Source organism: Heptranchias perlo, chromosome 1 (assembly GCF_035084215.1).
Source record: "Heptranchias perlo isolate sHepPer1 chromosome 1, sHepPer1.hap1, whole genome shotgun sequence".
In the NCBI taxonomy this organism is placed as follows: Eukaryota; Metazoa; Chordata; class Chondrichthyes; order Hexanchiformes; family Hexanchidae; genus Heptranchias; species Heptranchias perlo.
The window spans coordinates 74,380,435-74,392,720 of record NC_090325.1 but is presented as its reverse complement, the minus strand read 5'-3'; the positions used below and the strand labels follow the sequence as shown (position 1 = coordinate 74,392,720).

General features: G+C 39.2%; 1 protein-coding gene across 4 annotated transcripts in view; it reads left to right on the top strand.

Moving 5' to 3' along the window:
* The first annotated feature begins 3,257 nt into the window (after positions 1-3,257).
* fat1a (FAT atypical cadherin 1a) overlaps positions 3,258-12,286 on the top strand; it is a 177,771-nt gene continuing 168,742 nt past the window's right edge. For all 4 annotated transcript variants that reach the window (XM_067986812.1, XM_067986807.1, XM_067986800.1 and 1 more), the window contains exon 1: positions 3,258-6,538. In XM_067986812.1, coding sequence (XP_067842913.1) covers positions 3,280-6,538 — 3,259 coding nt within the window. In that variant the 5' untranslated portion in view covers positions 3,258-3,279. The remainder of the gene's footprint in view (positions 6,539-12,286) is intronic.

The following is a 12,286-nucleotide window of genomic DNA, read 5'->3' as shown; positions in this document are numbered from 1 at the left end:
CTTTCCATTAGCTCACGGGTCCCCAAGGCTCCATCCTCTCTCCCGCTCTATTCCTTCCTTCTATCAATGACCTCTTTCAGTTATCATCCTACCCAAAACTTTTGCTGATGATTCCCCCTTACATATTCAACTTTCTTCAGATCACACCCTCTGTGCTCACAACCTCCCAGTTCTTATAGTATATTGACTGAATCACTACGCCTGGATCTACTTCATATCATAAAATGGGGCAATGAGATTCCTGTTTCTTTCAGTTTGTCAAAGAAACAATTCCTTCATAGCCCTCAATATTAATCAACAGCTACCCACCACCTTTAAGCATTGATGGGTCCGCCCTTGGTCTTTCCTGATCTATCGTATTTTTGGCTTCACTATCTCCTCAGACTTGAAGTGGAATGCTCACATTGCTGCCTCCAAGAAGCTCCATTACCTCTTTTTTTTCCCCTCACCCACTCTTAACCCTCTATAAAGCACACGTCTGTCCAAGATTTGCTTCTGTTGTCCTATCTGGGAGGCTTTTGTAGCACCTCACACACATCTGGACAAGATACAAGAAAAAACTTGTCATCTGATAGGATTCCCCTATCTCCTGTTGACTCTAGTCTCTTTCTTTATCTCATGAATACAGCTGCAACCATTGTTCTTCTGATCTTTTCTTTCTTGTGCCATATAAGTTACAAATATTCTATCCTACACACTCTTCCTCCTTATCTCCCAACTCTGTTAGAATCAAGACTCATTGCATAATTTACTCCACGTGACTCTTTCCTGAGCTCTCAAAAAGTGTAACTCCTTACCTCCCTCAGTTTTTCCTTCCTTCTACAATCATTAGACTTTGTCCTGCACTGTGGGTCTTTGCTTTTGACTTTGGATTCTCAATAAGAAAAAGCTAAGTAATGACTCAGCTGAAGGAAGTGTCTGTAGTGGGTTTATACTGATGTACTAAGTATGTAGTGCTATTTTTGTAAAAGAAAATGCATATTATATTGTAAACCTCTTCAGTTAAAGAATTCAGGGTAAAGTTATTTTAAGAATATGCTAAAATAGAAATTGATTCCATGCCTTTGCATGAAAACCATGTGTGGTGGAGCCAACTGACCACTCCTCAAAAGTAGTGAAAAGTATTGCTGGAGTAAATTAGCTTTTGGGCAACCAGCTAACGTGCATAAAAATAGCATGTTTAGCCCTGCCATGTACTGGAATTTACAGCAAATGGAAGCAAAACTAGGGCTTGTAATAAAGACATTGTGGTTTAGAGGATACTGAATGGCTGGCACAGGGTTACAAGGCACTAGTGCAACCAAGAGATTTAGATAGCACTATAAGCTTTAAGAATGAAGCTCAATTGGTTTGTTCAGCAGCATCACCCCTTGTTTTGGTGATTGTACGTAATGCTGTGATGTTTATTTTCTTTTATATTTTATAGATTTGGAAAGATATTTAGAATTGTGGCAGCTTTTGATGTTGCTGGTTAGTGTCAAGTGGTATCAGACCTCACGAGAACAGGCTGTGACATATGACTTGACAGGGTTATTATGGATTGTGACAAATATTTTTTAAAAAAGACAACATCCTATCATAATGGAATATTTCTTAAAGCCATATCACATTGAAAGTTCAGTAATGAGCACGAAGATTTCAAGTTTGACCACTTAATTGCATGAAAATTTAATTGAAGCTAATGTTTATCACATGGCTGTTAGGTGTTAACATATGTTTCAGTGATCTGCATGAATTAAAGTGATGCCCAAAGCAAAATATGTTAGAACACTCATAATCTATATGCAAAAAAAATGTTTTAGCATGTCTTTGTGAGAGCTTTAGAGTGAGAGTTCAGCTCTCCTGGCCGGCCTCCCACATTACACCCTCCGTAAACTTGAGCTCATCCAAAACTCTGCTGCCCGTATACTAACTCGCACCAAGTCCCGTTCACCCATCACCCCTGTGCTCGGTGATCTTCATTGGCTCCCGGTCCGGCAACGCCTCGATTTTAAAATTCTCATCCTTGTTTTCAAATCCCTCCATGGCCTTGTCCCTCCCTATCTCTCTAACCTCCTCCAGTCCGACAACCCACCAAGATCTCTGCACTCCTCCAATTCTGGCCTCTTGCGCATCCCCGATTTTAATCACTCCACAATTGGTGGCTATGCTTTCAGCTGCTTCGGCCCTAAGCTCTGGAGTTCCCTCCCTAAACCTCTCCACCTCTCTACCTCTCTTCTCCTTTAAGACGCTCATAAGACCTCCCTCTTTGACCAAGCTTTTGGTCACCTGTTCTAATATCACCTTAAGTGGCTCGGTGCCAAATTTTGTTTACTAACGCTCCTGGAAAGCGCCTTGGAACATTTTACTACAATAAAGGCGCTATATAAATGCAAGTTGTTGTTTAGAAATTTGTAGATTCTGGAAGACTAAATAGCCTGCCAGCAGTCACTATCTAGACTTGTATATAAAGAATAGTTACATGGGTGAGGTACCAGAGGGCTACTAATGCCTGTCAACGTAGTCGAGCAAGAATAAACACCTTCAGGAAAGATGTGGAGAAAATTGGGAGAAAACTTGTAGATCTCGGTTGAAATTCCCATCCTGTCTGGGATTTGCTTGGGTTTTGTAATAGACCATTAGATGGGAGTAACGGAAAACTGACTTCCCACAGGTGCTTTTATATTGCACCGGTGCCACCAGCTTCCTCAGCATGGGTGCTGTGCAGACAGCTGCAAGCCAAATGTAAAACTGCTAGGATTCACTAAGAACAGGTCTTCCTGGCAGCCAACCTTTGTAAGTCCCAGTGGTTTTACATTTGGCTTGCTGTGGGCTGCCTAAGGCTTTTACTTGAGGGACTTAGCAACACTAACAAGGGAGACATGCACAATATAAAAAGATGATTCAAGAGCAGAAAAAAAAGTCAGGGTTGTGAAAAGGCTATTCAGTTCATCATCTGGGTGTGCACTGCCCAAACATCCTATGCGTGCTGCTGGCAGGTGAGGCTCTCCCCTCACTGCGTAGACACGCAAAATCACCCCTTACATGTAGAAGGGGGAGAGAAAAGGAAAATTATGCAAGTACTTCATACTTTAATTATTGTATTTCATATTTTGCAGAAACAGTTTGTGCATGAAAGTATTTTTATTCATTTATGTGTTCCAGTTTGTTGTGGATGTCATTCCTTTTTGTTAATACACAGAATAAGAACATGATTGTGCGGCTTAAAAATGTCCCACTGGAAGATTAAGATTCTACTTTTATTTTTTCAGGTCAATTAGTGATTACTCAAGTGTCATCATGGTGAGATCTACTGCACTACTGTTTTCTGTACTGCTTTTACAGCTTTTAAGCAGCTGTGAAGGAAATAGGAAGAAAGAACCGGCATCATCTATACAGTTCACACAACATCTTTATAATGCTTATATTTATGAGAATTCTGCAGCCAAGACCTATTTAGAAAGCCATCTAAAGATGGGCATTTATATCACAAACCCGTCATCGGAGTTTCGATATAAAATTATTTCTGGAGATCATGAAAACCTGTTTAAAGCTGAAGACTACATTCTTGGAGATTTCTGTTTCTTGCGTATAAGGACCAAGGGAGGGAATACAGCAGTCTTAAACAGAGAGGTGAGGGACCACTATCTGCTTAATGTTAAGGCAGTTGAGAAAAAAACGAATGCTGAAGCACGGACAAAAGTTAAAGTACATGTTTTAGACACAAATGACTTGAGGCCTTTGTTTTCACCAACGTCGTACAGTGTGTCTTTGCCAGAAAATACAGCTCTGAGAACCAGTGTAGCCAGAGTGAAAGCCACCGATGCTGACATTGGCACTAATGGAGAGTTTTATTACAGTTTTAAGGAGAGGACAGACACGTTTGCCATTCATCCCACCAATGGTGTGGTTACCCTAACGGGCAAGTTGGATTACTCTGAGACAAAAAAATATGATCTGGAAATCCTTGCAGCTGATCGTGGCAAGAAATTATATGGTAATAGTGGAATTAGCAGCATGGCAAAGCTTATTGTTCATGTGGAGCAGGGAAATGAAAATGCACCAGTCATCACAGCTGTTACCCTTGTCCCGTCTGACACGGACAAGGATCCAACATATGCAATTGTAACTGTGGAAGACGAGGACCCAGGAATCAATGGAGAAATAGCTTCTTTGAATATCGTAGCAGGTGATCCTCTGCATCAGTTCAAAGCAGCGAGGTCAAGCCCTGGTAGCAAAGAATACCGAATTAAAGCTGTTGATCAGGTTGATTGGGAAAGCCAGTCTTCTGGATATAATCTTACACTTCAAGCTAAGGATAAAGGAAGCCCTCCTCAGTTTTCCTCTGTGAAAGTTATCCATGTTACTTCCCCGCAGTCAAAATCTTTGCCATGTAGATTTGAGAAAGCTATATATGAAGCCAGACTGAATGAGTTTGCGCCCCCTAATACTCCAGTTGTGATGGTTACAGCTAGTCCTTTGTATCCACGGATCAAGTTTGCTTTCAAATATCATGCTGATAAGTTTCATATTAACCGTGACACTGGTCTCATCACTACTAATGACTTTATAAAAGCACAGGAAGCTTCTCGCTATGAACTCGAAGTTATAATTGTTGATAGACAGGCATCAACAAAGGTAATTGTTTATGTGATAGATATGAATGATAATGCTCCTGAATTCAAACAGTCATCATATAAGGCCAGTGTCAATGAAAATGTGCCAGTTGGTACCAGTGTTCTGACTGTGAGTGCCACTGATGTTGATAGTGGTGAGAATGGATATGTAACATACAGCATTGCCAACTTGAACCCACCACCTTTTGTGATAGACTATTTCAGCGGAGACATCGGTACCTCGGAGGAACTGGATTATGAATTGATGCCAAGGATTTATAATTTGCGAGTTCGTGCGTCTGACTGGGGCTCGCCTTATCGACGTGAAGTTGAAGCACTTGTAACTATTTTCTTAAACAATCTAAATGACAACAAGCCATTGTTTGAGAAGGTGAACTGTATAGGTACAATACCAAGGGATCTAAGTGTTGGTGAGCAGATCGCAACTGTGTCTGCTATTGATGCAGATGAGCTTCAACTAGTAAGGTACCAAATAGTATCAGGGAATGAATTAGATCTGTTTGACTTAAATCCCAACTCTGGTGTTCTTTTGTTGAAGCGCGCTCTAACTGATGGACCTGGCATCAAAGTATCTTTTCATAGTCTACAAATTACAGCTACAGACGGGGAGAACTTTGCTACTGCAATGTACATCAACATCACTGTAGCAACCAGTCGTAAACAAGTTAATCTGCACTGTACAGAAACTGGAGTGGCTAAACACTTGGCAGAAAAGCTTCTCCAGGCAAATAAGATTCACAATCATGGAGATGCTGAAGACCTGTTTGCTGATAATCATTCAATTAACCGCCATGCACCACAGTTTGATAGTTCTTTTCCAGGAGTAATCGAAGTTAAAGAAGACAAGCCAGTAGGAACAAATTTATTGTTTATAAATGCTACAGATTTTGACAATGGCTTCAATGGGAAATTGGTCCATGTAATTTCAGGAGGTGATAGTGACAGCAAATTTATTGTTGATCTGGAAACAGGATGGCTAAAGGTATTTACTCCACTTGACAGGGAAATGACTGATCATTACACGCTAAATATAACAGTGTATGATCTTGGGATACCTCAGAAGTCTGCCTGGCGTCTTTTAGATGTGAACATTATGGATGCAAATGATAACAGCCCAGAATTTTTGCAGGATATGTATTCCGAAGAAGTGAGTGAAAACAAAGAAGTGGATAGTGAAATTATTCAGCTTGAAGCAACAGACCGAGATCTGGGTTCCAATGGAGAAGTCAGATACTCTATTCTGACAGACACAGACATGTTTGCAATTGATAGTGTAACTGGGATTGTGAAGGTTATAGGGTTGCTGGATAGGGAAAAAGACCCTTTTTACTTGCTGAAGATTGAAGCTAGAGATCAAGCTAAACAGGAGCCACAGCTGTTTTCAACTGTGTTGTTGAAAGTGACTTTGGAAGATGTAAATGACAATCCACCTCAGTTTATTCCTCGAAACTACCATATTAAAATTCGAGAAGACCTTCCAATAGGAACAGTTGCAATGTGGCTGGAGGCCTATGATCCTGATGTTGGGCACAGCAGTCAAGTACGCTATAGTCTGATAGACAGTGGAGAGGGATATTTTGATGTGGACAAACTAAGTGGAGCTCTTCGTATTGTGCAAAGACTGGACTTTGAGAAGACGCAGTTTTATAATCTGACTGCTCGAGCTAAGGATAAAGGACGGCCAATTTCTCTATCTTCAACGTGCTACATTCAAGTGGAAGTGGTCGATGTTAATGAGAATTTATTCGCTCCTGTCTTTCCTTTCTTTGTGGCTAATGGATCTGTCAGAGAAGATGTTCCTATTGGTACACCAGTAATGACTATAACAGCTTATGATAATGACAGAGGCAGAGATGGGGAAGTTAGATATTCCATAAGAGATGGATCTGGACTTGGAATCTTCACAATTGATGAAGAAAAAGGTAGGCTGATTTAAAACTTACCTAACCTTACGCCGAGGTTTTTCTCTGCCTCAGTGTACCTGCTATATTAATGCTGCCATCTCATCCACTGCTCCTTATTTGTCATAAAATTTGTCTTCCAGCTGTTACATCATATTTCAACTTCCAGGTAGCTCAGGTATACGAAGAGTAAGAGTTTAGGAGTAGGTGTGTTGATTGAAGACAGAAGGCAATATGAAATTAAATTTTGACTTCCAGTATCTAACAAATATAAATTGTGTTTATGGTGAAATTGATTCTGTGTTAATAGTCTTTTCATATGGTTTTATTTATTCAAGCCTATGGTAGTTTAGATGATGTCTACTTCACCAATAAATGTGCAAACTTCAGGATTGTTAAATGTAAGAATACCCTTTTAGGTCATTAAAAGGACGTTGATGTCTCGACCTTTCTTTGTCAGTGTCTTTTACTCTGTTTGATTGTTGTGTCTGTCTGTGTTGAAATCATCTTCAACCCCTGATAAGATCACTGAAACAATATACCTTTTTTATGACTGCTGCTGTGTTATAAATAAAGGACGTGTAAAATTGGAACACCAGGTTGTGATCCAATGCTTGTGAACCTAATTTGCGGCCCATCTGCCATAGTCCTGTCAAACTTACTATGGGAGTGCACTGGGTTTTTGGCCCCTCTATGTAAAGGTTTAGTACGATATTTTTGTCAAATAAAACAGGACTATTAATGAAGAGACAGTTCTGCTTGACATTTTAGTACAAACTCAAAAAAAATCACAGTGCCAAATAATCATAAGGCTTTTAGGTTTAAGACAATAATTATATCGTGACGTTGAAGGATTTGTGATACAAACTGACGTATGTTTTAGGTTTTTCCTTTGTATGGGAACAAATTGATGCACTACAAGTTGACAGATACGCTTAAAAAAAAGTTTGACTGAGAAGATGTTTGGCAAACAGTGTAATAGGCAATGCATGGTCATTCTTTAAAGATTGAGAAATAATGAAAATTGAAGTTTAAATTTGAGAATTGTGTGGAATTCAATTTGTTAGATTTGCTGCTGTTGATTTTTGCACAGAATTTGGACAACCCGAATTCCATATATAGAGATTACAATATGGTAACACCATTCGGTCCAACCAGTCAGTGATGCCGTTTATTCTCCACAAGAGCAGTAGCCCTAATCGCATGAGCACACCCTGTTCCCATATCCCTTTATTCCCCTTTCCTTCATACAACCTAGTTAACCTATTCTTCAAATGTTTACATTGTCCTGCTTCAATCACTAACTCTGGTTGTGCATTCTACAGCCTCACAACCCTTTGTGTAAATACGTTTCTCCTGCTCTCTGTCCTAAATCTCTTACATTTCCAGTAATAAAAACAGAAAATGCTCAAAACACGCAGCATCTGAAAGGGACGAGACAGATTAATGTTTTGGGTAGGAACCCTTCATCAAAACTGAAAAAAGGAGATAGGTAGTGAAGAGTTTGATTTCTGTTTTCAGATGCTGGTGGATCTGTTGTGTATGTCTAGCATTTTCTGTTCTTATTTCAGTCTGCCAGTATTAGCAGCTCTTTCTACCACCATTTACATGAATTTCTGTTTTTACAGTTGATTGCTGTATTTATTGTGATTCCTAACACATTTTATCCCTATGATTGTTAGAACATTTGGATTTTTTTTAAAGAGTTTTTGAGATAACTGGAGTAAACATTATTAATTAAAAATTGGACTCCATTGGCAGTAACATTAAATCACCATTTAGCCCTATTTAGAACAGGATTGTGCTTCTATTTTATGGAGTTAAATTAACCTGACAGTTGAATGCAGTATTGATTATGAAAGCTTTTTGGGTATTTGCTAAACTACATTTTTTATAAACCACTGCAGTTAATGTACATTGTCATAATTAGCTTCTTAGGGAAATGGGTTCTTTATTACAGTTTCATGAACTGCTGCTGAGCTAATTGCATGATCCCGCGATCCCACTGGGAAGCTGCACTTGCAGAAAACGTGGTTGGTGATGTTGCTGCCCCATCACTAACCTGCACTTACTTGGAGCACAGCTTCTCTTCCCCCCGCCCCCCCATTAAATGCTCTGGTTGAAAAGAGTCAACATAGGATTCCCATGTGGCTCAGTTGGTAGTGTGAAACTGAGCCATACAAACCAAGAAGGTACCAGGTATGATCCCCAGTCTGTGGCCAATTAATTGATGTTGGCAAGGGTGGAGTGTTGTAATTAACCTCAGTATGACTGGACTAGAGAGAATTTTTTTTTTAGCCAAGGTTCCTGCTTCTGATGTATATCCAGTAAAGCTTGATGGGAAATATACATGTGTGGATGTCAATGTAGAACAGGTTAAATAGGTTTCTAAGGCAAGGATCGACCACAATTAATACACAGCATTTTAATTGGCTTAGGGAGAGAGTGGTAAATATCAACATTTAGATAGACTTGTACAGGCATTTTGCGTTGAAGGATATTAAAATGGGAGATTGAATCTAATTAGAATATGCAGTTGCTAGTAAAATTACTTACAAAACAACAGAAACTACATTTCACAGTAACCACTGAAGGCTGAGAGTAGTGGAATCATTCTCAGGCTGATTAAAAGTCTTGACAGGCCACAAAGTGAATGCTCCTTCCATGGCCGTAACCAACTTTATACCTGCCAGTAGGGTGGCTATTCCTATATGGTGGGAGGGTTTTATGGGATCCCACAACTCATACGATTGTGGGGGGGGGGGGTGAAACAGAGAGTAAAATGAAATGTGGGAGGGCTGTAGGAGAGGAAAAAGAGAAAAGTAGAGAAGTGATAAAAGAATAGATCAGAAGACGGATTAATTAAATAGAGTAAGATTGACAAAAGATTGGAGTCAGCATTGAGAATTATGAACATGAATACACAAAGTATTTAAAACAAAAGTGGAGAGTTTGCAGCATTAATAACAATGGAGGGATTTGATTATAGCTATAATGGAAATGTGGTTTATGTTTGGACAGGACCGGAAACTTAATATTGTGTCAGAGATTTGGAGAGTAGCCAATGCAACACCTTTGTTCAAGAAGGAAGAGAAGAATATACATGGCAACTATAGGCAAGTTAGTCTAACATGAGTTGTAGGCAAACTCTTAGCACCCATATTTTGAAATCAAATTAGTGAATGTATATGGATTTATAGAAGGTGGCACTAAGGTGTCTCCGAGGAGGCTTATTACAAACATTTTGTGGTTTGGTATAGAGGAAATATAGCAGCATGGTTAGAAATTTGACTTCAGTGGAAAGAAAAATCAGGCGGGATGTATATCAGGCGACTGCTCCGCTACTGCCTGCTTTCCGACTCTGTTGAAGTTGAATTTCATCCCCTCAATTGCTTGAAATTACAAGTACAGGTATAAAGCCATAAAAAAGGCCAGTAGCATTTTGGGTTTTATAAATAGGTGCATGGAGTACAAGAAGAAAGAGTTAACGATAAATCTTTACAAGGTAATGGTTAGGCCATAATTAGAGTACAGTTTTGATTTCCACAATATAGAAAAGACATAACCTAGTTATGAGAAGTGACTTGAGATAGTGAGACTATTTTCATGAAGCAGAGAAGGTTTGGAGGTGATTTAATAGAAGTTTATAAAATTATGAAAGGTTTGCTAGGTGAATAGGGCAAGACTATTTCCTCTGGTTGAGGAATCAGAAACTCTTCAATTTATCACTTAGAGACTTAGGTGGGAGATTAGAAGAAATGTTGTTCCGTAGTTGCTGGAGGATAACCTGCTTTGTCGCAGGGAATTGTTGAGGCAGAGACCATTGCATTGTTACGGGAAAAGTAAATTGAAGCGGAGCAAAATACAGGGCTACAGGGAGAAAGCAGGACAGTGGAATTAGTTTTGGATTTCTCTTGCAAAGAGTCAGCTCAGACACAATGGGCCGAATGGACTCCTGTGCTATAAACTTCTATGGTTCATTGAAGAAACATGAGTCTCATTTATGTGACCGTGGTCTTAACAACAATGAGCCTTTAGGCTAACAAGAAAAATCATTATCAAGAGTGATTTCTGCTTTTCTCATAAAGGAATGTCAAGGAACACTTGTTGAAAATTAATTGAACTGCATTTGAAGATTGTGATTCCATTCATGATTTCTGCTGTAGTTGCCATAAACATCTAGCTAGATTTTAAAAACTGCTTTTCTCATTTCTGTGCCTGGTTGTAGAAGAATGCAGAAATGTGATCTCCATCCCTACAATTTTTTAACAAGAATAGTTTTCTGAAAGCCTAATAAATATTCTCCACTAATAACTGTAGTGAAAAGTGAACCATAAACTAAATTTAAGATATTGGGGTTAAAATATTCCTTCATTTAATGATTGTTAAAGAAATTACCTTGTCTAAAAGCTGTTAATCAGAATGTCTCTATGCATCTACAGTGAGCTTTAATGTGGATGTGTGTGTGTGAAACAGGTGGTAAATTCCTTGCTGCACAAATGATTGAATAGATATCAATGTTCAGATGAAAATAACTACCACATAATAGCTCTGTACCTAAGCAATATGATTGAATGCTATAGACTAGGAATTGTGTATAAAAGGCAAATATGCCTTTGTAAAATGAAGCAGTAAAAATATCTGTAAGTAGTTCAATAAAAGAATGGTGATAAAGGATTGGGAAGTATACAGTTTCTGTGTATCACTATTCGCTTTTTGCAGGAGACCTCTTAGTACCAGGATTGCAATTTTTATTACTTGTTTCACTAAGGTAGGGGGGACACATTGTACTGATGCACAACAGTTTGGTGGCTGATAGAAAATGCTGGTGTATGACAAATATTGAAATCTTGAGCAACCTGATGTACTTACTATAAAGGATGTTTAAAATGTACATTGAATTCTGATATACTATTTTATGGTCCCTTTACACTACAAGCACTAGTTTGACACCACTACTTGCTTTAGTGAGCTGGCAGAATGAGTTATTCTGCTGGCTCCCCCTGCTTGGCACTAAGAGAAATGTGGAGCTCTGCACATACTTAAACATATGCAGAGATCCACTCAGGTCAGGGGTGAAACTTTTAAAGTTAGTAAAGTGTTGACCGTTCTAGTGGCCTGTGATAATAAATGTAAAGATGGTCCAGTATTTTTCAAAGTTTAAAAAAAAGTTGATCTCTTGTGGTGGTGCACACTGGGAGTCTAGACCAAATGCAGCCTTCAGGTTGAGCATGGTTAGAAGCTAGGGGATAATGGGGTGGGGAGGAATTTCGGGGAGACCGAAATCTCTATTGCCCAAGTGGTTTGTGTTTCTGGCTGGGGGATGCATGTTGGAGGTTAATTGAACCACATTAGTAAAAGCATGGAACTATTCTATTATTAACATCTTTAAAGGGCTAAAACCTTACCTGCTACTTGCTCTCAGCAAGATGTCTGACCAAGAGGGAATACAAAATGATGCAGAGCCACCTGGTGGGCAGTGCCCTGAACTGCAGGCACCCACATTTTTTTAATAGGGAATTGCAGAGTCACCAGCTTTTGTGACTGAAAAACATGACGAAGGGATGAGTGCTCTAAATGGAAAAATCCTATTAGAGTGCCATCTGTAGGTTTCATAGGCTATTACAAATGTTTCTTAGTGTGGACATGATTTACATGGAAAACTCCGTAAGAAATGATGTGGAGATGCCGGTGATGGACTGGGGTTGACAATTGTAAACAATTTTACAACACCAAGTTATAGTCCAGCAATTTTATTTTAAATTCACA